Source organism: Littorina saxatilis, linkage group LG17 (assembly GCF_037325665.1).
Source record: "Littorina saxatilis isolate snail1 linkage group LG17, US_GU_Lsax_2.0, whole genome shotgun sequence".
Taxonomy (NCBI): domain Eukaryota; kingdom Metazoa; phylum Mollusca; class Gastropoda; order Littorinimorpha; family Littorinidae; genus Littorina; species Littorina saxatilis.
The window spans coordinates 31,295,667-31,322,106 of record NC_090261.1 but is presented as its reverse complement, the minus strand read 5'-3'; the positions used below and the strand labels follow the sequence as shown (position 1 = coordinate 31,322,106).

The window sequence follows — 26,440 nt, the reverse complement described above, 5'->3', positions numbered from 1 at the left end:
CTTCCCCTCGTTCCATAAAGTTTGTTGTCAGATGCGAAAAGTGCAACCAGCAAGATGACGATTGTGTGTGGCTTTATTAGTATAGATTTGTGGTCGTTTGTGTTTCTTTTGCTGTTGCTAAATGTCAGAGGTGCGAAGATGAAGTGCATCCACTATGATGTTGGTGGACACCCTTCCCCGTCGACCAGTATTTACTCTGAGTCTGAAGCCAGTGGAGGTCTCTAATTTTGGGCACTATATTTTTCTGAGTTAGTGATTTATTTTTTATTTTTTAGTTCTTCTTACTTGTAGTTGTACGTTCAGCCTAAGATAAAGGAAATAGCGTGTTTGCATGTACGCCAAATAACACAATCCTTTAATGTTTAAGTGTTTAATCTGTAAACTAAAATACGGCAGTGTGTATATATTTTAGAACACAAAGCATATATATACTATACATGTCTGTTTTTCTTTGTTACCTTTTTTTTTGTAACTCAAGCATTCTTTCCAATTGTTGCATTTTGTATTAATGGTTTTATCTTTAGTTACATCGTGTGTATTGCCAACTATTGGCTCATGCATCATTCTCAAGCTGGAAGAGTAATATTAACAGCTATTGTGTTTTCAGCGTAGCAATAGGGTCCGATATTTAGACGAGACAAGTATAATGCCGACGAGTCGAAGACGAGTCGCATAATACTTGTTCGAGTCTAAATATCGGACCCTATTGCTACGCTGAAAACACAATAGCGATTATATAGCTGTTATGACCTTGATTTGTTGTTCCAAACTTACAAAATGACAGTTTTTGCGTCGATGCGTTGATCTCAGGTTTTGATAGCAGACAAACTTCTTACACGCATCATGTTCGCGCAGACATGCACACCGCTACACGCTTTCTGACTTTGGAAGAAAAACTGACTCCAAGTGCATTCGACTTCACAACACAGTTGTTGAAACAGCTTTTTAAGTTGTCAGTGTATGCTGTTGTCGATAGAAACATCGCCGTGGTACAGATGGGTAAACCGGAATCATGCGTCGGCCATTTTTCTCAATATGCTTTTGGATATTGAGTAAAATGGCCGACTTCCGCCGCATTATGCTTTGATGATCGGAAGAGACCATCCAATCACAGCTCCCGAATTCCCCCACGTGTTCATCAGAATAGCTATATTATAATATAACTTCCTTTCTGTTCCAGGTATTATTTCAACAAAATCTTCATCAGCTAGGACTAGGAGTAGCTCGAAACAACATATCCTGGGATGAGAGTTAAGAAGAGTTCAAGCCATTGCGAATCCACATTCATCACTTTCCTTCTTCAGTTCTTGATCAGGACACCCAAAATATCTTGCAATTAGCTGTTCAATCTTCTGTGATGAAGATATCAACTGTTTTGTCAGGTTTGTGCTTATTTGGTTAATATTAGACTGCTTGAGATCCACATGAGACTGCGTAATTAGAAAATCAAATTTAAATGAAATTTTTGTGTTGGAAAGGGAGCCTTATCAACCTATATTATTTTGGCGGTGTCTTCTGAAATAAACTCTGTGTGTTTGTGTAGCTGTGTGTGTGTGTGTGTGTGTGTGTGTGTGTGTGTGTGTGTGTGGGCATGCATTCATGTGACTTTGGTGGACCTCTTGAGATGATAGTCAATGATAGGATCGTGTGCATGATATGTGCATTTAAATGTGTGTGAGTGCAGGTGTGTGCGTGTGTGTGTCACTGTGTGTGTGTGTGTGTGTGTGTGTGTGTGTGTGTGCAGGTGTAAACGTGTGTGCGTGTGTGTGTGTCACTGTGTGTGTGTGTGTGTGTGTGTGTGTGAGTGAGTGCAGGTGTAAACATGTGTGTGTGTGTGTGTGTGTGTGTGTGTGTGTGTGTGTGTGCAGGTTTTTTCATGTGTGTGTGTGTAGGTTGCGTATCTGCACATTGTCATATTTAATGCAGGCATGGTTGGCGTGAACATGTGTGTATGAAATTCACCAAGAAACACATGACCTGAAATTTGGCTTTGGTGTTTGGGTAAACAACAATCAGAAACATACACACATAATCTAATTCTTTACAGTCTCAATTAATTTTTAAAGGTGACAAGAACAATGTATTACGAACTCATTTTATTCTTATTTACAGTATTTATTCATTTTCCTTAACAAAACTTCTAAATGATCTCAAAGAGTTTCCAATTCTTTTGATGTAGTTTATTGTAATAACTTTAACCTTAGGGTGATTTATATCTTTGAACTGCTAGATGTTTGACACATTCAACTACATGAACTTTATATACTCACTTTAGCATTTGTTTTGATAGACATTTTTTCTTATTTTTAGAATTCCAAAGAAACATCACATTGGGACTCCCACATGATGTACACGTCATTGATGACAGCCAGTGATGATAATGTAAGCTTACTTTCTTTGCTCTTCGTTCAAGCACATTTGATTGTGCCTGCTATTTCTTAGCACTACATGAATGCTGCCTCATTTTACACCGTTGCATGCACACTTGCACACCACACAGAGAAAATGTTTATACATTGTAAATCTCTCTCCGCCCCCCCCCTCCCCACACCACACCCCACCCTCTCATAAGACCCCTGGATTTAAGACCTCCCCCTCTTTAAGACCTGGTCCCAGGGTCACAGCGAAAGCCTCAGGCCTTGGAAACACGAATACATGCATGCAAAAATATGAAGCCCGGATGTCCGTTCGGCCAACAGCCAATAAAGTAACCATTTCAGCACCGACCCAAGACGACCCTACCCGGTCCCTAGCCCATTTCAGGTCTCCTCTAGCAGCCGGCAGCCAGCTGTCTACATTCCCTCCTCCCCCCCCCCCCCCCCTGCATTTTTGAGTCACTTGAGAAAAAGTGACTCTATGTAATCGGTCAGTGTTAGTCTGTCCGGCCGGCCGGCCGGCCGGCCGTCCGTAGACACCACCTTAACGTTGGACTTTTCTCGGAAACTATCAAAGCGATCGGGCTCATATTTTGTTTAGTCGTGACCTCCAATGACCTCTACACTTTATCGATGGTTTCGTTGACCTTTGACCTTTTTCAAGGTCACAGGTCAGCGTCAAAGGAAAAATTAGACATTTTATATCTTTGACAAAGTTCATCGGATGTGATTGAAACTTTGTAGGATTATTCTTTACATCAAAGTATTTACATCTGTAGCCTTTTACGAACGTTATCAGAAAAACAAGGGAGATAACTAGCCTTTTCTGTTCGGCAACACACAACTTAACGTTGGGCTTTTCTCGGAAACTATAAAAGTGACCGGGCTCAAATTTTATGTGAACGTGACTCATTGTGTTGTGAATAGCAATTTCTTCCTGTCCATCTGATGCCTCATATAATATTCAGAACTGCGAAAGTGACTCGATCGAGCGTTTGCTCTTCTTGTTATTTTTTATTTTCATACATGGCTCTAAATTAGTCTAATGGCTTTGCCGTGAGGGCGTAAAACTTACATTTTCTCTAAGACCTGGATTTGTGAAATTTCCTTTTCATTACCAGTCCTCTGTTAATTCAAGGGCGGATCAATTCACTTTGGAGGGGGGGGTTACAAAATGACTGCGAAGATACAAGTTGAAGGCGCCTATAAGCCTCTAGGGGGGTCCGGGGGTATGCCCCCCCGGAAAAATTTTTTATCCAAAGAAGCAAAATAGAGCTATCTGGTGCATCCTGAGCCAATAAATTACCTCTTTTTTGGGGGGTGGGGGGGGGTTGCGTAACCCGTGTAACCCCCCCCCAGATCCGCCCTTGTAATTCATCCTCTGTTTCCCCCCTCCTTTTTTTTTTGAATACCTGATTTTCTCAGATTTGTGGAGGTTTGAAAAGGAGTGTTCCGCTGTATTTCTTTTAGTTTTACTGTGTACTAAATACACTTCTTGTTCATGCTTGTTTCAGACATCTTCAGTGGAGCTGGATCCAATAACGCTTGCAGTTTTTGAAGATTCTGGGTGGTATAAAGTGAACTACACAAATGCCGATCAGTTTCTCTGGGGGAAAGGTGTGTATTTGCATGTTTTTTTTCTTCCCTAAAAGACTTTTATGGTCAACAGATTGAAGGCAGTGGTGTGCTTGTTTCTTGATCCCAGATACAGTCAAACCTGTCTAAAATGACCACCCAAGAGACCGACCAGAAGTGTTGGTTATAGATAGGAGGACACCATGCGAAGGTGAATTATGTAGAAGAAAAAATTGTCTGGGATCTTTTGGGGTGGTCGTAATAGGTAGGTGATCGTTATCAGAGCAGGTTGTACTGAATATGTGGAGATCTTTATTAAAAGGGAACTTTTGAGGTAGGGGACATATTTGGTCAAGTTCTTTGCTTTGCCTTGTTTTCATAGGTTAAATGTTAGTTTTTTTGTCATTGCTTAAGATTGTGTTTAGATATTTGCATCCGTTTTGTATTTTTCAATTTATATTGATTTTTAAACAAATTAATGTATCACATATATATGTATCATTTGTTTGTTATACATATATCTTTTGTTTCTGTTCTGTGAGTTTACAGATTCTGGTTGCTTATTTGGTCTACCAGCTCACTGTCTTCATGATGACAACCACTTCTGACAAGTTTTGACAAGTACTTGCATTTCATTTTTTTATGGTCAGTCATTTGTTAAAAATGTGCATTCGCCCCCTGCCCTTTTCTTAATGAACATATTTTTTTACGTCTAAGTTTTAACCTTTGAAGTCATTATGAATAGAACTGGATTGTTGATGTATCCTCAAGAAATAATGCTAGGTTGGGTACTTGCCCTGAGGTCAGTTTCGTTGAATGTTTTGATTCTTTGGGTTACTACTCACCTCACTTTTCCATTTAGATTTTCTTATTGCCCATTTGTTAATCCGACACAAGCTATTTTAACATAAAGGTTGTTGTTTTTCTGTAAAATTTGAATTTGTTACTGTGATGTTCTATTTGTAGAATCTATCATTTGGACTTTGTTTTTCAGCTCCAGTGGATGCCATTTTCTCTTGCACTACAAAGCCACCTGTGATGCGCAGGAGACAGGCAGTCAGTGTGGCATCTTTAGTCCAGATGCCAAGGTTTGTTTGTTACATGCCTATACTGAGTGGAACTTTCAGCTTTTTTAATCAAATCAAATCAAATCAAAATTAACTTTCTATCTACTAAGTAATTACATTGTTCTCAACTAAAAACCTCCATTTTAAGCTTTGTTGTCAGGTTTTTTTTCTTTTAAAAGTTAATTAACAGTGACTCTGGACTGCTTTTGTTGTCTCTGGAGTGTTCTTGGTGATCAACTTTCAGATTGTGTTGCAGTCCCTTGCAGGCATGATACAAAATAATATTTGTGATGCTTTGTACCTCCACAAACTAATTTTTGTTAGGCATTAACCTCTGTAAACGTGCCGAAAGCACATTTGTTATTTACCTTTGCATTTCCCTTCATTGAAGTATTTAAGCTTGAATGTGATCTGTGTTTTTTTATGTTCTTTACAAGTTTAGTGTCTGTTTAATTGCCAAATCTCCCTTACTTGTAAAATGAGAAAGAGCAGTATAAGATTGTTTCAGAGCCTTTCATTATTTATCATATTTTGTGTGGATTTTAGTTCATATTAGTTCAGAGAGCTTGATTGCTTTCCAGGGATCATGTACAACTACAAGGGAACCCAGTGATCTGGCAGATGGAAAGAACTCTCTGGAAGTCTTCTCAGCTTCCAGTCGCTGTTTTGTCTCCAGTGTTGCCTCTCCCACTTCTCATGTAAGTTTATTTAGCAGCCACTGCTTCAAAAAAAGAAAAAAGAGAATGCTTCATGTCCTACAGGTGAAATATTTAGCCTCTTAATGACTAGATATGGGTTATATGATAATTCGAGTTTTACGCCCTCACGGCTTTTGATGAGATGCACAAGTGTATGTGTGTTTAGGTGGTATCAGCCATCTGCACTTATGACAGAATGACCGAGGTCATTGTGGTGACACGAAGGTGGGACATGGCTACCGTCTCTGGGTGTGCACATAAAGTTGACCCATGTCTGTCACGTCCCCGGAGTCGAACCTGCGACCTTAGGATCACAAGTCCAGTGCTCTACCAACTGAGCTAACCGGGCCCCCTAAGCCACTGCTAGAAGCATGGTTTACACTTGTGTGAGATAGAACTAGTACTGTTCCTTTGATATTAAAATTTTCTTTGACATTTTAACAGTGTCGGATACAGTTGAACCTACCATTTAGACCACCTCACAGCCACCACCCCAAAGGATTCCCAACAAGTATTTTGTGTGCTATGTGATTCACCTTTCCATAGCCAACACCTGTCTGTAACAACATCCTTCGGTCAGTCCCTTGGATGGTCATTATGGACAGGTCTGACTGTGGAACTAATATCGTCGCTTTGCTGTGAAAATCTGTTTTACATTTTTACATGATGATGTGCTGTGAGCCTTTATTGTTTTCCATAACCTATGATGAAATGTATAGAGTAATGTTCTTACTAGGCTTCCTTTTTGTGTCTACTAGGGTCCACCCAAGGGATTCACCGGTCATGCAGTGCTACAACAGCTGGTGTGTGGAGAACGGAACTGACTTTGTCAAGCTCCGTTCTACAGACTATATATGCAGTGTCCTTTTGGCCAGACAATACAGGTAACTAAAATGCAGGGTTGTGATGTAGCGGAACTTTCCGCTACAAAATGTAGCGCCGCTACAAAAAAAAGTAGCGAATTTTTTTTGTAGCGAATAGCGATTTTGCGCTACAAATTCCGCTACATGTGTAATCTTTTAGGGACATTTGTGTTGATCGCGTGGTCACAGATTTATGAGCTGCTAACGAGTGTTTTCGGCGAATACTCACCGGAAGTTACACCGGAAGTTACATTGTTTTGAATCGCGATAGGCCTACTCAATGATCGATCGATCATTCACACTCAGTTCACACTTCATTCTCAAGAGCAAACGATGGCAGCCGGACGTGTATTACCGAGTTTTTTGGATAATTTTTTAGCAAGCTTTGCTTTCATCGAGGAGAAGGAAGACAAGTTTTTATTTAAATGCTTGTTGGGTTGCGCTCCTGCGAAAGTGTTCTCGTGTGGAAAAACCTCTTCCTACAACTTGAAGGTTCATTTGCAGGTATGTCTACGTTTTCAGTATTTTACTTCAGTATTTTACGTCTGTCATTTCATTTCGAATGCTTGCAACAAGGTGCCCTGTCAGTAAAATTTCCTCATCCTTCTCTCCTTCTTCTTTATAGAGAAAACATCCATTGGTGAAGGATGCAACAGCACCAAGAAAGAGGAAAAGAGAGCCGAGCCCAGAAAAGCAACCCACCATTGTCAAATCCATGAGAGTTTGTCCCAAGATCACCAAAACACAGGCAAGTTATTGTTTAACTGTTACATTTAGTGTTTATCATCTGGTTTGGTTATTTATTCAGCGCCGCAGGACTGATCCTGACCCCTAACAGGGGCAGAGTAACAGACAGTAATTTTGAGGCCAAAGTCCTCATCAAATACAATGGCGGAAAGGTGTGAAAGATGTGATAAACAATCTGCTCTGCGTGATCGTTTTAACTTTTGTTTTTTAGTGAAGATTTTTGTAAATAAAATGTATTCTGACTTTGATTTCTTGTTCTGTGTTTACTGCTTGTGTGGAGTTAAAAGTAGCGGAAAAAGTAGCGGCTACTTTTTGAAAAGTAGCGGAAAAGTAGCGGCTACTTTGTGTAAAAAAGTAGCGGAAATGTAGCGGCTACAAATTTTACTAAAGTAGCGGAGAAGTAGCGGCTACTTTTTAAAAAGTAGCGATCACAACCCTGATAAAATGGGCACATTTTAAGAAAGATCAGAAACTGCCAAGTGAAAAGAAGCAAGCCAATGAATGCTGTATGCAAAGTCGATGCATCAATTGTCTGTGCAGTGCACACACAAAAAAAGGAAGGTTAGTTTATGCAACATTGAATTTCAGACATTTTACACAGACATCGACAGTCATTGTTCCCCTGGACCTCTAAGGGCATTTCATAGAACAATGACAGTGTAGATCTGTGTAAAAAGGTCATATTCTAATATCATGATTTGTATATCATGTGTGTGTGTGTGAGAGGTGTTTATTGGAATTGTAAAGTGCTTGGAGCTGTGAATCGGGACTTGCGCTATAGAAAAGTGATTTATTATTATTATTATTTTATTATATTTTGCTCTAAAAAACAACAACCCGTATTACGCGCCAGAAGATGACACAATTTCATATTTCAGACTCTACATGCCATTTCTTTTCTGCATCTTGGTTACAGGTGTCTGGTCTTTGGGGGGAAATTCAGTGCATGCCCTAAGAGCACAGAGATATTATGCAGGAATGATAAGCCTTGGCCGCTACTCCCCACATCAACGCCACATGGGAAAGGTATCCGTAAGTTAAATAGTTCTCTTAGTATTTAGATAGGCATGAAAGTTGGGAAAATAGAAAATCAGTAGGAAAAAGAGCACCAATTTTGCTCAAAAGTGGGGGGTGGGCGTTTACTACATGTAGGTACTGTCCCCTATGCAGTATCAATTCCTCATGAGAAATAGCGGCATTTTATCACTTGGTATGAAAATGTCAATGGGATGTGTTTCTGTTTGAAAATGTCTACCCTCTACGGATCTTTCTTTGTGACAAACACGCGTTCGTGTGTGTGCAAGTGCCTTGCAAGAATGGAAACGTGGAACTTAACCACACACAAAAATCCCTTTGCGGGATGGTTTAAGAACATATCCTCATATCTTGGATGTTAACTGAATAATAATGACTCAAGATCTGCTTTGTATACCCTTTATTGCAGCGCAAGTGTCTGAGCAGAAATCACAAACTTTTGCAAAATTAATAGTTTCATAAATGTAAGTCCCCCAAATCCCCCCAAGTCGACCTCTGCAACCTCAGATGAGTCTCCTAAATCTTCGTCCTGTTTTGGCATGGCTATATCCAGAGACTGTAGGGACAAACGTATGATATAAAAGGTATGACCTTATCGTAGCATCTTGTCATTATGCATCGGAATGCTATGTCCGTATTGCGTGCGGATTTTCACAAACAATTAAAAGAAATCAATTTTCTACTGCCATCCTTGATCCAAATATGGAGGGTTGGGCGTTTACTCGATACTGGGCGTTTACAAGGTAGTTATCGGTACATGTTCCAGAAAGTATCTCATGGCTGCAAGAGGGAAAAACAAGACCAGGAACACTTCCGACCCGCATAACACCTGCAGTTACTAGCAGTGCCAAAAAAGGACAATGCGCTTCCTTGACATGTTTGATGATTGCAATGTGTCTGATTGACTTTGTTTATTTTGTTTCCACTTGTGAATTAGTAACTTTGGAACATTTGTGAAAATGATTAAAAGTGCAACCATAAAACTTACATGCTGTTACACTCTTGTTTTGTGTGTGTGTGGATTTTAGTGGATGAAATGGTAAAACCGACACACAATTCTGCACAAGTACCTTGAGCACGCACAATAATAATGATAATAATAATAATCATAATAAATCACTTGTCTATAGCGCAAGTCCTGATTCACAGTTCAAAGCGCTTTGCAATTCCAATAAAGACCTCACACACACACACACACAAAACACACACAATAAATAACAACAAAAAACACACACAAAAACACGCATGCGCACGCACGCACGAGCACGCCCAAAGAAAGGCTCGGATACAGATACACGAACGAACGAGCGAGGGTATGTTATTCATAACAAAGCAGAAAACGCGATTTCAAAGAAGAGCTTAATTTATTTTAATAAGGGGAAACAAATCGAGCTCTACTACCAGCCCTCCTATTTAGTGAATGTATGAAGAGTTTTTCCCCTTAGACTGATTATTGCTGCTACCTTTGCAACGAGCGTGTGACGTTCTAAGAGTGAGATTGAAGCCGAGACTCTGTTTAGTCCTATGTCTCCGGTTCTTTGCTCTCATCTGAGCTTTAAACTCCAAAACATTGGATACAAGAAAATTGGTTGATTAAAATCAACATGGCCGAAGCAATGTTTTCATAAAAGAAGCGGTATTGTACGGGCACATGTTGAATTTGGGTTACATGTGTTGCAGAGTATTTGAAAATCCGTAGGCATAAAAACATGCAAAGAAGAGTGATAGGTCCCTGTTGTGAATATAGTCAAGTGGATAAATTGATTACTTATGTTTCACACTAGTTTTGCTGTTACAGCAGTCCCTCTCATGAACGGACACCCTTGGGCCAGTGCAAACCTGTCCGTACATTGCAGGTGGCCGGTCACGGGAGAGCCCCCTCCCCCCCCCCCCCGGCCCATCATACACACTCAGGCACACTGACGGACTGAGTGAGTCTTTGCTACTGGTGAACGAGCTCTACTTGTCCTAAAACAATAAGGTCAAACTACTATATACAACTTATAACTGAAAGGAAAAAAACTGTCCTGTAAAAATGACGTTAAATCAACGGTGTCAGAAAAAGAGAGATAAAAGAAATCCTCAAATTCCTGAGGATACAGTCACCCCATGAAAGCAGCCACGAACATACTCACAGAGCACACATGCTTGTGCAGATACTTTGCAAAAATATGAATTGAAAACCTGCATATGTGGTAATTTTCCTTTTTTGTGTGTGGCTTTATTGAATACTTCAGGCAGTGACTTTTCCCTGTCCAGTTTTCTCTTTCGTCTCTCTTACCCCTCGCTTACCCACCCCCCACCCAGAATCTTCAAAAACTGCAAGCGTTATTGGATCCAGCTCCACTTTCTTTATTTTCGTTTATTTGGTGTTTAACGTCGTTTTCAACCACGAAGGTTATATCGCGACGGGGGAAGGGGGGAGATGGGATAGAGCCACTTGTCAATTGTTTCTTGTTCACAAAAGCACTAATCAAAAATTTGCTCCAGGGGCTTGCAACGTAGTACAATATATTACCTCACTGGGAGAATGCAAGTTTCCAGTACAAAGGACTTAACATTTCTTACATACTGCTTGACTAAAATCTTTACAAAAATTGACTATATTCTATACAAGAAACACTTAACAAGGGTAAAAGGAGAAACAGAATCCGTTAGTCGCCTCTTACGACATGCTGGGGAGCATCGGGCAAATTCTTTCTCGTCCCAACCAATATGGGACTCCCCCTAACCTGCGGGGGGTATCCAGCTCCACTGAAGATGTCTGAAACAAGCATGAACAAGAAGTGTATTTAGTACACAGTAAAACTAAAAGAAATACAGCGGAACACTCCTTTTCAAACCTCCACAAATCTGAGAAAATCAGGTATTCAAAAAAACAAGAAGGGCAAAGCCCATACGACTCACATGCTTGACCTTGACCTTTACATGACCTTGACCTTCACTCCCTTTACCCAGCCCCGACAGCACAAATTTGTAATCTGCAAGGCAGAGTACACATTTTCTAAAAGGAAGACTTCTCTTCAATTATATCCAGAGATCTTCCAGCTGTCTCCACCATAAGCCAAGTGGTCGAGTCTTATACACAACCGTTCTTCGTCCCGTTCCCGTACCGACCAAGGAACGGTGCGGGCACGGGAGGGATCGGGACAGAACCGCAATTAACGTAACTGATCGTTAACGGAACTGCTTTGAACGGTAGGGTCGGTAGGGACGGCTGAGTTTGGGCTGCATGTTCAAATTTTTAGCCGTTCCCCTCCCGATCAGAATGAACGGTAATGGAACCTCAACCCATCGGTAACGGAACGCTTGGATCGTTAAAGGAACTTAAAACAACGGTAACGCAACGGTAGCGCTCTCACACACTGAGTTGTCATACCCGCATTCCACACATCCGTCAGTTCTAGGTCCCGTTCCCTTACCGACCAAGGACGGCTGCCACTATGGTCAGACGCTGCTGAAAGATGCCAAAAAACGGCCGTTTGCGCAGCGTTCCATTGTTGTGGCAGCAGTCCTTGGTTGGTACGGGAACGGGACAAAGAACGGTTGTGTGGAATGGAGGTAAAACTTTTGACACCGACAAACTGAAGAATGAACAGATCTATGAGGTAACCGTCTCAATGGTCCAGGCTCAGGAAACAAAGAGTATATATGGCCTGGGGCGATTAGTGTAGCTTCCCTTCTTCGTGTCCGATAGCCGTCGCGATATAACCTTCGTGGTTGAAAACGACGTTAAACACCAAATAAAGAAAAGAAAAGAAAGTGTCCGATAGACAAGGACAATAAATATTAGAGCATAGTGCAATTTCATGTTGGCATCTTCTTCACTGAAAGCTATAACCCAAAGACTGAAGACCAAAGTGCTTTACCCCACTTCTGACCCGAATCACCCCCCTCCTGCTAGGTACACGTGCACTCAAGTTAACCTCTGCTCAGTTGACCTGTGTGCCAAGAGTCGGATGAGAGAGAGAGAGAGACAATGACAATGACAATGACAATTCTTTATTTTACGAGGGTAGTAGATTAAGCAGTGGTCTGCTTTTTTACATCCAGCCCTCGCCCTAAAGAGGGACTAACTACAAAAATGAAATAAAAATACAAGATAAAAAATAGAAAATAGAAAAACTAAAATTCTACATTTTAACAGAAAACTAAAGTGAAAACACATTATACATATGTACACAAAATGCATTGCATTGAGGTAAATTGTGAGTTAATTGATGTGAATTAAGTGGTATATGGTGCAGCTTGCACTTTCTCAACATCATGCTCTAATCCATACATTACATTTTAAAGAAAATCAATCAAACAAGCAAGACATTGCTAAGATCATCACACATCTAAAAAAAAAGAGAGATGATGATGATGATGGAACTTTATTTTTCAAGGATAGAGGTTTAAGGCGACGCCTTTTCTTACAACCGGTCCTTACTTCTAATACAAATATCTAATAAATGATAAACAAGTAAAGCAACATGACAAATAAACAAAGTAAACGAACGAACCAGCAAACAATCGACAAGTAAGCAAACAAGCAAATAAACATAAACAATAAAATGGCAAAGTAAGCAACATACAAATCGAAAGCGAAACATGCAACATGTTAACACATGGAAAGTGATCGACGGTAAAATTCACACGATACCAACGTTTACACTAATGCTAATAATGATTATATGGTGTAAATGATAATGATGATGATGATGATGATGATGATGATGATGATGATGAAGTGATGATGGAAAAATCGCAACATAAATTCCACATAATACATATAATAAAGAACATATTTGTGTAATTCATAAAGCTTTGCCAATTGTTGACAGCTACTTGCACGAGAGAGAGAGAGAGAGAGAGAGAGAGAGAGAGAGAGAGAGAGAGAGAGAGAGAGCGAGAGAGAGAAAGAGACACACACACACACATAGACAGAGACAGACACAGAAAGACAGAAGCGGAGAGACAAAGACATACATACAGAGAGAGAGAGAGACAATGACAATGACAATTGTATGGATTAGAGCATGATGTTGAGAAAGATTCGTTAAATAAAGATTACATTTTAAAGAAAATCAATCGAACAAGCAAGACATTGCTAAGATCATCACACATCTAAAAAAAAAAAAAAAAAAAGAGAGAGAGAGAGAGACACACACACATAGACAGAGACAGACATAGAAAGACAGAAGCGGAGAGACTCAGAGGGAGACAAAGACATACATACAGAGAGAGAGAGAGAGACAATGACAATGACAATGACAATTCTTTATTTAACGAGGGTAGTAGATTAAGCAGTGGTCTGCTTTTTTACATCCAGCCCTCGCTAGAGGGACTAACTACAACAATGAAATAAAAATACAAGATAAAAAATAGAAAATAGAAAAACTAAAATTCTACATTTTAACAGAAAACTAAAGTGAAAACACATCATACATATGTACACAAAATGCATTGCATTGAGGTAAATTGCGAGTTAATTGATGTGAATTAAGTGGTATAGTGCAGCTTGCACTTTCTCAACATCATGCTCTAATCCATACATTACATTTTAAAGAAAGAGAGAGAGAGAGAGAGAGAGAGAGAGAGAGAAACCTGTAACTGATCTCGTGAGAACGGTAACAAAACGAGACATGTCACCTCTCCGAATGCATTCCAATAGATGACCGCTCCTGCGGCCATCAATAATTCAAGACCAAAGAGACTGAGAAGAGACATTCTGGTCTGACTCTCTTGGACACGAAGATAGCTTACGCTTTGCCGCGTTTTTGTCCACCGGGAGGTATGGGTGGGTGTAGGGGAACTGAAGAAGACGGGACGGAAGGGGGGGGGGGGGGGGGGGGGGGGGGGGCGATATAGGAAGATAGCATTTGGAAGGAAAACGTGGCTGCTTTAAACCAAAGCATAAACTGTGGTGTTTTCTCACAGCCTGGCATGCAAGACACATGTGACAATGCACAGAAAAACTCGGCATAATGGACAATTTTGACAAATGATATTGTATCATGATAAAACAAAACATGAGATGCAGCCCAACGTGAAAAACAGTCAGATTTGTAATATCTTTATAAAATAAGACTTAGCAAAACCATTTCTAATGAATGTTCTACGATTCTATAGTGGATATGAAATCAAATCAATAATCAAACGGTCACAACCGAAGAAGAGTAATAGAGGAACAAAGTAGAATAAATCACTTCTCCTGTAAATTGAAAAACGTTGACAAACATTTTTAAATGATATTTTTGTTAATGTAGGCCTAATTCAATGATATAGAATGAGCGAAATATAATACAAGGAAGTGTTACGCTTTTATCTATAAACTAATGTACGAAACTTAAGCATTCAGTATCAGACTTTTGCACAAGAAACGCCACTTTATAAATTAGTAGGAGATTCGATTTTCGAGCGTAAATACCTGATTTCAAAGAGATATTCATCAATGCTGTCGATCTTTTTTTCTCATTTTTTTCTCATTTTAGACACGTCAACAGGGCCGAGACTGAGACCATTTTCAGGGAATCCCCCACCCCGCAACCACCTCCTCCCCCCCCCCCCCCCCCACCCACTCCCAACTCCCTCCCGCTTGTGTCAAAGTCATGCGCCTGTGCCATGGCTGTGCAGTTGCCGCACGAGGGGACCAACAGTGATATATACAGTGAAGTGGACGGTCAAGGTCTTTCATTCTATGGTGGGGGGAGCCGAGCAGTTTAGTCTAGTTTGGGCAAAAGTTTAGTGTCAGTAGTGCTGAGGTGAAAAGTGCGGCATTCGTATTTTGTACAGTCATTTCAGTGCAGTTTGCTCAGTTTGTGAGCCGCCGCCTCACGCGTTCCCTTTGGTTTTATATAAACTAGGTTGCAAGCCGCTCTCGATTCTCAGTTGTCTAACATACACTGTTACTGCTTCGATCGAGCTTTTCAGAGACCCAGCAAACCCCGCAGAGTTCAAAATCAAGGATGGCTGCATTTGCTGGTAAGTGTTTTAAACACGCTATGCTGGCCTAACCGCGCCGAGGCCAAGTCAGTCTTTATCTGCTTTGAAAAGTAGTAAAAAGCTTTGCCTTCATTTAAGAACGTCTCTTTTATATTTTTCTTTTCTTTTGAGTGTGTGTATGTGCATATTATATATCATGATTTTCATTCAGTTCAGTTTGAAAGCACACAAAGCACAATCATGTAAGCAGCTTACTCTATTCAAAGTCTATTCAGTGGAGCGGCGGCAATCACTTGCTGAGGCCGCGCCGATTCATCGCTGAGTGCCTGACAGTCGGCCTATACCCGCAAAGGCATAACTAATTAAAGATGCAGTGCAGGTCAGAGCATTGCTGAACCAACGATTTGTCTTTTTGTGGCATATTACGATATATACAGTCAAAAGCTTTACACAAGTATCTCATCGATGATTACACATAGCCTGTTGCCAGCCAAACCAGTGCCGAAACGTTATCAGTGCAGTTTGTCAGTTCGCATCTCCCGCCAAAATGGAATTAACATTAATTTTTTCGTGATCACGTTCTCAGTGCCCGAGCGGCAGTGGAAAGAAGGTTGTATGACTGTGTACCATCAGTACCATCTTTTAGAAATGTTTTACGTAATTGAACACACCGTCGCGATATAACCTTGAACGGTTGAAAACGACGTTAAACACCAAATAAAGAAAGAAAGAATTGAACACAATGCTTTGACGTAAATTACCCAAGATAGAAAGAATTCTCCCCCTCACCGAGACTCATAGACTTCTATATAGGTTTTTGACGTAATCAGTTCACGAGCGGGACCTGATGATTGTGAGCCTGATCGAGGGCCGCGCTTTTCTGCCTGGACAATGATGCCTTCAAAAAATAAATTACAGTTGTAATTGCAATTTTCGACTGCTTGCAAAAAGGTCAATGAAACTTGGTATACTTTCAAATGGGATAGATGCCTGAGGCATGATTGCAAGCCCTGGGAGCTCCGTGCGCCTTCAGGTGTCAAGGACAGTAACTTTAACAGTCACTGACTCAGAATCACGGTTCCACTGATTTGCAGGAAAACATGTGTTCGTTGCTGGAGGAACAGGGATCGTCGGATCAGCGGTTGCTAAGGAGGTGTTGCAACAAGGAGGCAAGGTATATAATTGTAGTGATCAATCAAATGCAATAAATGACTTAATCAAAAATAAGTCATGCAGGCATACAAGACTAAAATGTGTGTGTGTGTGTGTGTGTGTGTGTGTGCGTGTGTGTGTGTGTGTGTGTGTCAGTGTGTGTGTGTCAATGTCTGTGTGTGTGTGTCAGTGTGTGTGTGTGTCAGTGTGTGTGTGTCAGTGTGTGTGTGTGTGTGTGTGTGTGTGCGCGCGCGTTGAGACGTGTGTGCCAAGTTCGTTTCTCACGGTGCGCCGTGTGAGAGTGTCAGTTTGTGTGTTTACGTGTATGCAGCACAGTGTCGGGGTGTGTGCTTTCGCGAGTGTGTGTGGGCGTGTTCAGACATGATACAGCGCATACGCGCGTGTGTGTGTGTGTGTACACGGTAACTAAAGACTGACCTCAGGTACCTCTATCTATGTACACATAGCATGAGGAGTGTGACGGTAATGACATCCATATGGTTTCAGGTGACAGTATCAACTCGCTCTCAGGACAGTTTCAACGCCTTCAAGGGAAAACTGCCCGCGGAGGTGCAGGGCAATGTTTTTGGTGTTGTTGTAAGTAGTCGTCGTAAAAGTGTTATTTATATTTAGATTAAAAAAAAGGATCCGAAGCCGCTAATGTTCCAAAATTAAAAAAAAAGAAAAAAAAAAGGTTAAGTTTATGGAAAATCGAAACATGCCCTAGAACTTCGAACTATCGGCTTCAGCTTCCAAAATAAACGAAGCACTGACAATGGAAAAGTCCCCGTACCAGTTATTATCGATTTTGTGTATGTTGTGTATGTTATTTTCGACTTTTAAAGTAAAGACGGATAGGTCTACATTCATGTTGGTTTCGTTCTGACGAATACGTCGTACATTCAGGAAGACAAACGCACCACGCACACAAATTGAAAGCTGCAGAAGAATGTCTTGTAGACAGACATGGCACACGCGCACTCACCTTGCACACACAACACGCACTCACGTACAAATACACACGTACTCACTGTCACACTCAGAGGCAGGCAGGCAGGCAGGCATGCAGGCAGACAGGCACGCGGTACACAACACACACACACACGCACGCACGCACGCACGCACGCACACACACACACACTCACTCACCCGCGCGCACCGACAAATCCAAAAGCTCTATGGTTTTGTGCAGCAAAACAAGAACTGTATTTGTTATCTCAGCATTTCAGATTTAGCACTAACGCGGCTTGGGTATAAGCACACACTCGGAGCAATCAACATACGGCACTCATACACACACTCATATACAAGGTCGCAAAACCGCTGACAACGTTAACGCACGCTACCATGTGAAGAAATACCGCTAAAACAAACTTTCTGAAAGTGAGCGGGGTCAGAAAATAGGGGCAAAAAGAGTCACATGTGGTGACCTTTAGCTGACGGAAACCAGTTATGTTGGAGTGGCCGATCTGGTTTTCAGGAAGCAGTGTATTCGTATTGGCGGTATACGAGTACTATGTGAACATTCACGGCTACCAATTGCCGTGATTATAAAATACAAACATAGTAAGAGGGCAAGTTTCAGCGACCGACTCTAGTCTAGTTTAGTTAGTCAACTGCGCATGTTACTCTGCTCGCTTCGATGTAACGTGGCCTCGTAAAATGGTCGTCGCGAACGTATTTTTTTGATAATATTAATAATGACACCAACGAGGTGATGTTTGCAAGCATAGCACACACACACACACACATACACACACACACACACACACACACTCACGCACGCACGCATAAACACCCCCCACATACACACACATTTCTTAGCAGAATGGCATTTCTTTTGCTTTTGCCACTCTTTGACATCAATAACTTTGTGAGGTCTCTTCGAATGTTTATGCAAGTCACGTCGTACTTTTAGAAGATAATTATTGTGATGCTAACAATTTACGTCCTTCACAGGCTGACATCAGGACTGAAGAAGGGGTGAAAAAGATCTTTGATGAAACCACAAAAAGAGCTCCTGTACAACATGTGGTGGCCTGTATCGGCAGCTGGTGGCAGGTACGTACTTCTCTAACCTCCCCCCAGGTGTAAAATCACTGTCGTTGCTTCCTATCTGGCCTGCTATCTCTTTCTGCGGGTCCAAAATAAACGAAACGTCAACAGATAACAAAAACCCCAAACAAAACCCCAGGCGCAGGCACGCACGAACGCGCGCAAAGAGAGACTCGGATACAGATACACAAGCACACATGCACGCATACATGTACGAACGTGCAACGGTATGTTACTTGCTAAAAACAAAGCAGAAGACGACCGATTTGAAAGAAAAGCCAAATGCATCTTAATAAGGGGGAACAAGTCGGGCTCTACTACCAAGTAAATGTAGTAAGAGTTCCCCCCCTTAGACTGATTTTTTATGCTTGATTTGCAACCAGCATGTGGCGTTCTAACAACGAAGCCATATGCCGAGATTCTGCCTTGTGCTCTGCCTCCAGTTGTTTGCTCTCATCTGAGGTTAAACTCCAAAACATTGGATATAATTTGATAGACCTCTTTTTGACCCGAACGGCACAAGAAAGAAGTTAGGTGATTGGCGAAAGACAAAGTGCCGAACTGGTTGTGCCTAAGATAGTTCAAAGCGGACATGACCAGCTCCACATTTCCAGTTTACATTCCAAAAACAAGAATGCCACAGCCTTTTAGTTCTTCTTTGTTACCTTTATAAAATCCTATTCATGGTTTTGAATGAAATTGTGTAATTCCTTTATCAGTCATCAGTAAACATTTATCGCCGGGTATACTTCGATTGTATACTACGAAGAATGCAAAACAGTAACGTTAGAATCGTGAATGCTCACTTCTGATCATCAGGGTAATTGGCCTCGTGAGTGGGACGTTTTCGGCATCTGGTGACTTCTTTCATGTGTGTCAAATAGTCTCCACGAAAGTCGACATTTGATCATATTGTTTGGAACATACCTCGTAGCAATGACTAACGTTGATACAACTTCTGCAGTTGTACCCCTCCCCCCCCCCCCCCCCCCACTCCCCCAGCATTTTGTTTGTTTGTGCTTACTTACTTACTTACTGCCTTTCACGCCTGGTGGCGTGTTGGGCAGCGACATTTTGTTTGTGCCTTTCACTCTTATTTGGTGTGCGACATCAGGGTCGGACTAGGCTAAGAGGCGGAGGGGGGAGGGGGTTTGCCAGTGGTGGTCCCCCTGAAGCTGATGGGAAGGTCATATTCTGAGATAGGAAAATGGTCGCTCCTTGCATGAAACGGCATAAAATAAACAATAATGACAAATGTTTTAAAAAAGTGAGGTACATGTTTAGGCTGGGGGGGGGGGGGGGGTTGCGCAACCCCCATAACCCCCCCCCCCCCCCCCCGGTAGTCCGGCCCTGTGCGTTGTTGTGTGTTAAATTCATGTTTCTGTTTGTTGTTGTTTTAATTTTGTTTTATTATTTTCTGCGAAGGGAGGCAAGCTGGTTGACCAAACCCTAGCGGAGTTCAACCAGGGCATGCTGGACAGGGTGACAGGTCACTTCCTGCTCTTCAAAACTTTCATCCCTTACCTGGACAAACAGCAAGGTTGGTAAATATAGTAAATTACACACGCAACACAAGCAAAGACAAAAAGAGAGAGAGAGAGAGAGAGAGAGAGAGAGAGAGAGAGAGAGAGAGAGAGAGAGAGAGAGAGAGAGAGAGAGAGAGAGAGAGAGAGAGAGAGAGAGAGAGAGAGAGAGAGAGAAACACAGAAACAGAGTGGGATGCAGACTCGGGCAGAGTCATACAGATACAGACGCACGCGCGCAGGCATACACGCATGCACGCGAACACCTACGAGCGCATACGCACGTACACACATAGGCAATTACAGACACACTCACACGTGCGCGCGCGCGCACACACACACACACACTCACACACTCACAAACAGACAAACAAACAATCAAATAAACAATCAGTTTATGCATACACACATTTTAAATGAATTAATAAAACGATAATTACATATAGATCTAATATATAAATAAAGAAACATAACATAAAGCAATAACAACAAGTCGCGTAAGGCGAAAATACAACATTAATTTTAGTCAAGTAGCTGTCGAACTCACAGAATGAAACTGAACGCAATGCAACGCAGCAAGACCGTATACTCGTAGCATCGTCAGTCCACCGCTCATGGCAAAGGCAGTGAAATTGACAAGAAGAGCGGGGTAGTAGTTGCGCTGAGAAGGATAGCACGCTTTTCTGTACCTCTCTTCGTTTTAACTTTCTGAGCGTGTTTTCAATCCAAACATATCATATCTATATGTTTTTGGAAACAGGAACCGACAAGGAATAAGATGAAAGTGTTTTTAAATTCATTTCGAAAATTTAATTTTGATAATAATTTTTATATTTTTAATTTTCAGAGCTTGTTTTTAATCCAAATATAACATATTTATATGTTTTTGGAATCAGAAAATGATGGAGAATAAGATGAACGTAAATTTGGATCGTTTTAAAAATTGTTATTTTTTTTACAATTTTCAGATTCTTAATGACCAAAGTCATGAATTAATTTTTAAGCCACCAAGCTGAAATGCAATACCGAAGTCCGGGCTTCGTCGAAGATTACTTGACCAAAATTTCAACCAATTTGGTTGAAAAATGAGAGCGTGACAGTGCCGCCTCAACTTTCACGAAAAGCCGGATATGACGTCATCAAAGACATTTATCAAAAAATGAAAAAAATGTCTGAGGATATCATACCCAGGAACTCTCATGTCAAATTTCATAAAGATCGGTCCAGTAGTTTAGTCTGAATCGCTCTACACACACACACAGACAGACACACACACACACACACACATACACCACGACCCTCGTCTCGATTCCCCCCTCTATGTTAAAACATTTAGTCAAAACTTGACTAAATGTAAAAATGACTCGCTTTAAATGTGGACACAGTATCCGTACTTATGTGATCACAATCCGTAGAGGTGCAATAAAAGGGACACTGACTTGGTCAATACTTCAGTGTTCACATCGGAGCACACATCTATTTTAGAGTGTAACTCACTCACACACTCACTCGATCACTCTCACTCACTCACTCGCTCACTCGCTCACTCACTCAATCTATCAATCCATCGATCAATCAATCAATCACTCCATCCATTATTCAATCAATCAACCAAGCAAGCAAGCAACCAAGCAAACGGCCAAGCAACCAACCACTCACTCACTAACTCACTAACTCAATCAATCACTCAATCAATCAACCTTTAAATACATCCGTTTACAGGTAGCACGTACACCATACTGACGGGTGACGCAGGCAACGATTACGTCGCCCCCAACATCTCACTGATATGCGTGACGTCAGGCGCCATGAACGGGTTCAGCACAGCGGCACGTGCCGAACACAAGGACTCGCAGGTCGCTGTCTCTGACTTCAGGATCCACATCATGGTCTACCCCAAGGTTGGTTACACATGCCACCGGTTTGGTCTTGTTTCATCGTTTCCTGCGTCAGCGTCCAAATAGCTGCCGTGCAAGTAACCGTGACGATCGCTTAACGGCCTACACAAGTGCCAAGTTTTCATTTGATGAAAAACATCTGGTAAATGTTCCGAAGACCATGTAACATTTTGCGTGACTGATTTGTTATTAAATTTTAAACCGGTTCCGCGCACCTGTCCAAACTGCGAAGGCCAGCACCGATGCTAGTGAAACGGCATTGTTTGGTCTCGTTTAGCGTTCTAAAAGTGAAGTAGCTACCTTGCAGGTAACGGTAGCTTATGCGCAGTGGAGTTTTGCCGTGTTTTTTTGTTGTTTTTTTCGTGTTTTTTTTCCTTCTCTTTTCCACAAAGTGTTGCCGTTTTAGAATATGGCGTTTTACCGATTCAGAAGGGTGGTAGGGGAAAGGCTCCTAATATGGCGGACCGGTGTCACGATTTCATCTTTCGCCTGTGTACATATTTCCCCCTCGACATATACTCAAGACTGAAATGTTGTTTCCTGGTAAAATTAAGAAGTGAAATTATTTATGGACGAAAAGCATGTCAGTTTCTTGCATGTGAAGAAAATTGGTGGTAAAATTTAATAGATTTCACCCCCCAAAATCGAATTCTTCGAAAACGTGTACTGAGTGGTTACGTCCCTTGAGTTAGAAGGAAAACATTTTAGGATGAATCAAATTTCTAAGTTAAATAAAACAAATTGGTTGGACAAATTTGGCCCCATGAATGTAAGGTACACAAGGTCGCTCATCAGTACTATCGAAGGGTGTTTTTTTGTTCAGTGTAGAGTTTATACTAGATCAACGAGGCCGAGAAGCGAAATATCAACACGGCGAAAGATGAAAACGTCACACCGGCTCCTAATATGGACCACCACCAACTAACGGCGCTAGAGCGCTCAAAAAAGTTTTATTCGCTGTATTCACCCTCTTTGGATAACTTCCACATCTCAAAACAGTTGCAGAAACAGAAATCTCAAAACCGTTAGGCTTTTTGAGTCACTTGAGAAAAAGTGACTCTATGTAATCGGTCAGTGTTAGTCTGTCCGGCCGGCCGGCCGTCCGGCCGGCCGTCCGGCCGGCCGTCCGTAGACACCACCTTAACGTTGGACTTTTCTCGGAAACTATCAAAGCGATCGGGCTCATATTTTGTTTAGTCGTGACCTCCAATGACCTCTACACTTTAACGATGGTTTCGTTGACCTTTGACCTTTTTCAAGGTCACAGGTCAGCGTCAAAGGAAAAATTAGACATTTTATATCTTTGACAAAGTTCATCGGATGTGATTGAAACTTTGTAGGATTATTCTTTACATCAAAGTATTTACATCTGTAGCCTTTTACGAACGTTATCAGAAAAACAAGGGAGATAACTAGCCTTTTCTGTTCGGCAACACACAACTTAACGTTGGGCTTTTCTCGGAAACTATAAAAGTGACCGGGCTCAAATTTTATGTGAACGTGACTCATTGTGTTGTGAATAGCAATTTCTTCCTGTCCATCTGATGCCTCATATAATATTCAGAACTGCGAAAGTGACTCGATCGAGCGTTTGCTCTTCTTGTTCGCTTTTTTATATTTAGTCAAGTTTTGACTAAATATTTTAACGTAGAGGGGGGAATCGAGACGAGGGTCGTGGTGTATGTGTGTGTGTGTGTGTGTGTGTGTGTGTGTGTGTGTGTGTCTGTGTGTGTGTGTAGAGCGATTCAGACTAAACTACTGGACCGATCTTTATGAAATTTGACATGAGAGTTCCTGGGTATGAAATCCCCGAACGTTTTTTTCATTTTTTTGATAAATGTCTTTGATGACGTCATATCCGGCTTTTCGTGAAAGTTGAGGCGGCACTGTCACGCCCTCATTTTTCAACCAAATTGGTTCAAATTTTGGTCAAGTAATCTTCGACGAAGCCCGGGGTTCGGTATTGCATTTCAGCGTGGTGGCTTAAAAAATAATTAATGACTTTGGTCATTAAAAATCGGAAAATTTAAAAAAAAAAAATTAATTTATAAAACGATCCAAATTTACGTTTATTTTATTCTCCATCATTTGCTGATTCCAAAAACATATAAATATGTTATATTCAAATTAAAAACAAGCTCTGAAAATTAAATATATAAAAATTATTATCAAAATTAAATTGTCCAAATCAATTTAAAAACACTTTCATCTTATTCCTTGTCGGTTCCTGATTCCAAAAACATATAGATATGATATGTTTGGATTAAAAACACGCTCAGAAAGTTAAAACAAAGAGAGGTACAGAAAAGCGTGCTATCCTTCTTAGCGCAACTACTACCCCGCTCTTCTTGTCAATTTCACTGCCTTTGCCATGAGCGGTGGCCTGACGATGCTACGAGTAAAATGGCATTGCGTTCAGTTTCATTCTGTGAGTTCGACAGCTACTTGACTAAATATTGTATTTTCGCCTTACGCGACTTGTTTTCACTTTTGGCAGCGTTCACTCTAAATTTGCCGCCTAAAACGGACTCGTTTCTGTGGACAGCCAAAACTTTCATAACACAAAAATGGCTATATATGACAGCTAAGACAGTATTTGTTACATTTTAACAGTGTGTACCCCGAGTTTCTACTGCAAACAAAAAATAATAGCAAAACCTCAAAGTATGTGTGAGTCCCCTAATATGGACCACCTTCAACAAATCGAAGAAAATAAAAACTAAAGGCAATTTTAATTAATTCATTAAGAAGCTTGCTGAAAATAACCTATAACTAGCCCTCGAGATTTCAAAAAAATATAACAAATAGTCTATTTTTTTGTGGAAGTTGATAATTTCACTTATTTTCACTCTGTTTTTGATAAGCTTCTTCAGTTTCCTGGTGTGCTTCAAATAATGCTCTCATCAACCCGAAACAGCTCAATCTAAAGCATATTTGAATAAGTCTGACTTGCACACTAAGTTGTATCATGTTATTTTGAAGTATAGGGGGCTTTTTACAGTGATTCGTGAAGGCCGCTTCACTGGTCCATATTGGGCGCCCAGGCTCCTAATATGGACCATTTGTAATTTGTTCTGTATTTAATTTTTGCTGAAGGTCTATCAAAGCTATTTTACTCTAATTAGGCCTAACTGTTAAACTAAGAGAGAAGGACTACCAACCACAAAATGAAACTTCTTCGCAAGAAAACAAGCTAGTTATCAGCAATAAACAAAAAGTGGTCCATCTTAGGGGCCCTTCCCCTAACACATGCCGGTTTGGTCTCGTTTTACCGTTTCCCATTTTAGCGTCCAATTGAAGTAGCTGCCATGCCGCAGGTAACCGTGACGGTAGCTGATGCGTAGTGGTGTTTTGCCGTTTTGGAATGTGGCGTTTCACCTATCCGGAAGGGCTGTAATTCATGCCGAGTGTTTATAACGCAGACATAGGCTTCATATAATAGGAACTTACGGCGTTCAATTTTTAGCCGTATTAAACTGCTCGTTTAGACATAAATCCAAAACAGATAGACTGCTCACGTTCGAAATCAAAACCTTTTATTTCGTGTTGTGATTCTGATTATTTCAATGATTATTTTTCAGCCGGACAGCGAATTCCCTTCGACGGAGACTCACACAATGGGGAATGACGTCATTGGGAAAGCCATTGTGAACAGCATCATCAAGCGGTCACGTGACCGGATTGACGTCCGTGTCAGAAAAGATGCCCATGAACTGGCGAAATAAATGTGAATTCTACATTTTTGAAAGAGATGCACACTCATTTGCCACGTTTGTTTTGGCAGCGGAACGAAAAATTGTATAGTGTGGGTTTTGTTTCTCTTACTCTACGTTACTTTTTTTTCTGGTGATTTGTATGACTAGTTTTTACATGGTTTTTTTCCTTCTCTCTCTCCATGACATCACTTTGGTATTTGCAAGTTGCTAGTAGCTAGGTTGGTTCTGTCGCCATGTAGACAGAATTGGTTCGATCTTTTGAGAGAGTTTTAGTGGCTAGCACAACTTTATGCAATTTAATATGCGAACGTTTACGCTAGAAGGACGTATTTAATCCTTTTTGTTGATCTGTTTACTCTACATCTTTTACGCACAGATTAATACGCATAATACTTTAACTTTGTTGACACTCTTTACATGCAAACATGTATTGCGTAGTACTTGTACAAGTCTTGATGTGAATCCCCGTAAAGTGAGCGTTTTTTGCATTTTCTGTATGGAAACAATACAGATTTGATGCAACATGATATTGAACGGTTTGGTGTCGGATGGTGTGGTATGATCAGAGAGAGAGAGAGAGAGAGAGAGAGAGAGAGAGAGAGAGAGAGAGAGAGAGAGAGAGAGAGAGAGAGAGAGAGAGAGAGAGAGAGAGAGAGAGAGAGAGAGAGAGAGAGAGAGAGAGAGAGAGAGATGCTGATTGGGAAAGTCAGTCTGGAACGCGATTGCTATCAAATGTGATACAACAGAAATATACATCAATCAAACAGTCAATCGATCGATGAATCATATGTGCCTCCACCCCCCACCTC

The 26,440-nt window shown here is 41.1% G+C and overlaps 1 protein-coding gene across 6 annotated transcripts; it reads left to right on the top strand.

The window, feature by feature from the left end:
* The first annotated feature begins 3 nt into the window (after positions 1-3).
* Positions 4-26,158, top strand: LOC138953896 (17-beta-hydroxysteroid dehydrogenase 14-like). Of its 6 annotated transcripts, none has more exons than XM_070325875.1 (15): positions 4-217; positions 1,181-1,382; positions 2,311-2,382; positions 3,890-3,992; positions 4,500-4,595; positions 4,945-5,038; positions 5,599-5,715; positions 6,474-6,599; positions 8,242-8,351; positions 16,382-16,461; positions 16,947-17,036; positions 18,399-18,500; positions 19,920-20,034; positions 21,740-21,918; positions 25,497-26,158. In XM_070325875.1, the coding sequence occupies exons 6-15, from the start codon at positions 4,989-4,991 to the stop codon at positions 25,638-25,640; spliced, it is 1,113 nt and encodes a 370-aa protein (XP_070181976.1). In that variant the 5' UTR covers positions 4-217; positions 1,181-1,382; positions 2,311-2,382; positions 3,890-3,992; positions 4,500-4,595; positions 4,945-4,988; the 3' UTR covers positions 25,641-26,158. The 6 variants fall into 6 exon arrangements, with proteins under 6 accessions (XP_070181976.1, XP_070181975.1, XP_070181974.1 ...); XM_070325874.1 differs by having other exon boundaries at positions 4-248; positions 4,500-4,571; XM_070325873.1 differs by having other exon boundaries at positions 4-248.
* The last annotated feature ends 282 nt before the right edge of the window (positions 26,159-26,440 follow it).

What these genes read in the sequence shown, in the direction of transcription:
- LOC138953896 (XM_070325877.1), top strand. Translation starts at nt 4,989, where the DNA reads ATGCGCAGGAGACAGGCAGTCAGTGTGGCATCTTTAGTCCAGATGCCA. An exon ending in GTATCGGCAGCTGGTGGCAG is followed by an intron (nt 18,501 to 19,919) that starts GTACGTACTTCT and finishes TTTTCTGCGAAG; the next exon opens with GGAGGCAAGCTGGTTGACCA. An exon ending in TTACCTGGACAAACAGCAAG is followed by an intron (nt 20,035 to 21,739) that starts GTTGGTAAATAT and finishes ATCCGTTTACAG; the next exon opens with GTAGCACGTACACCATACTG.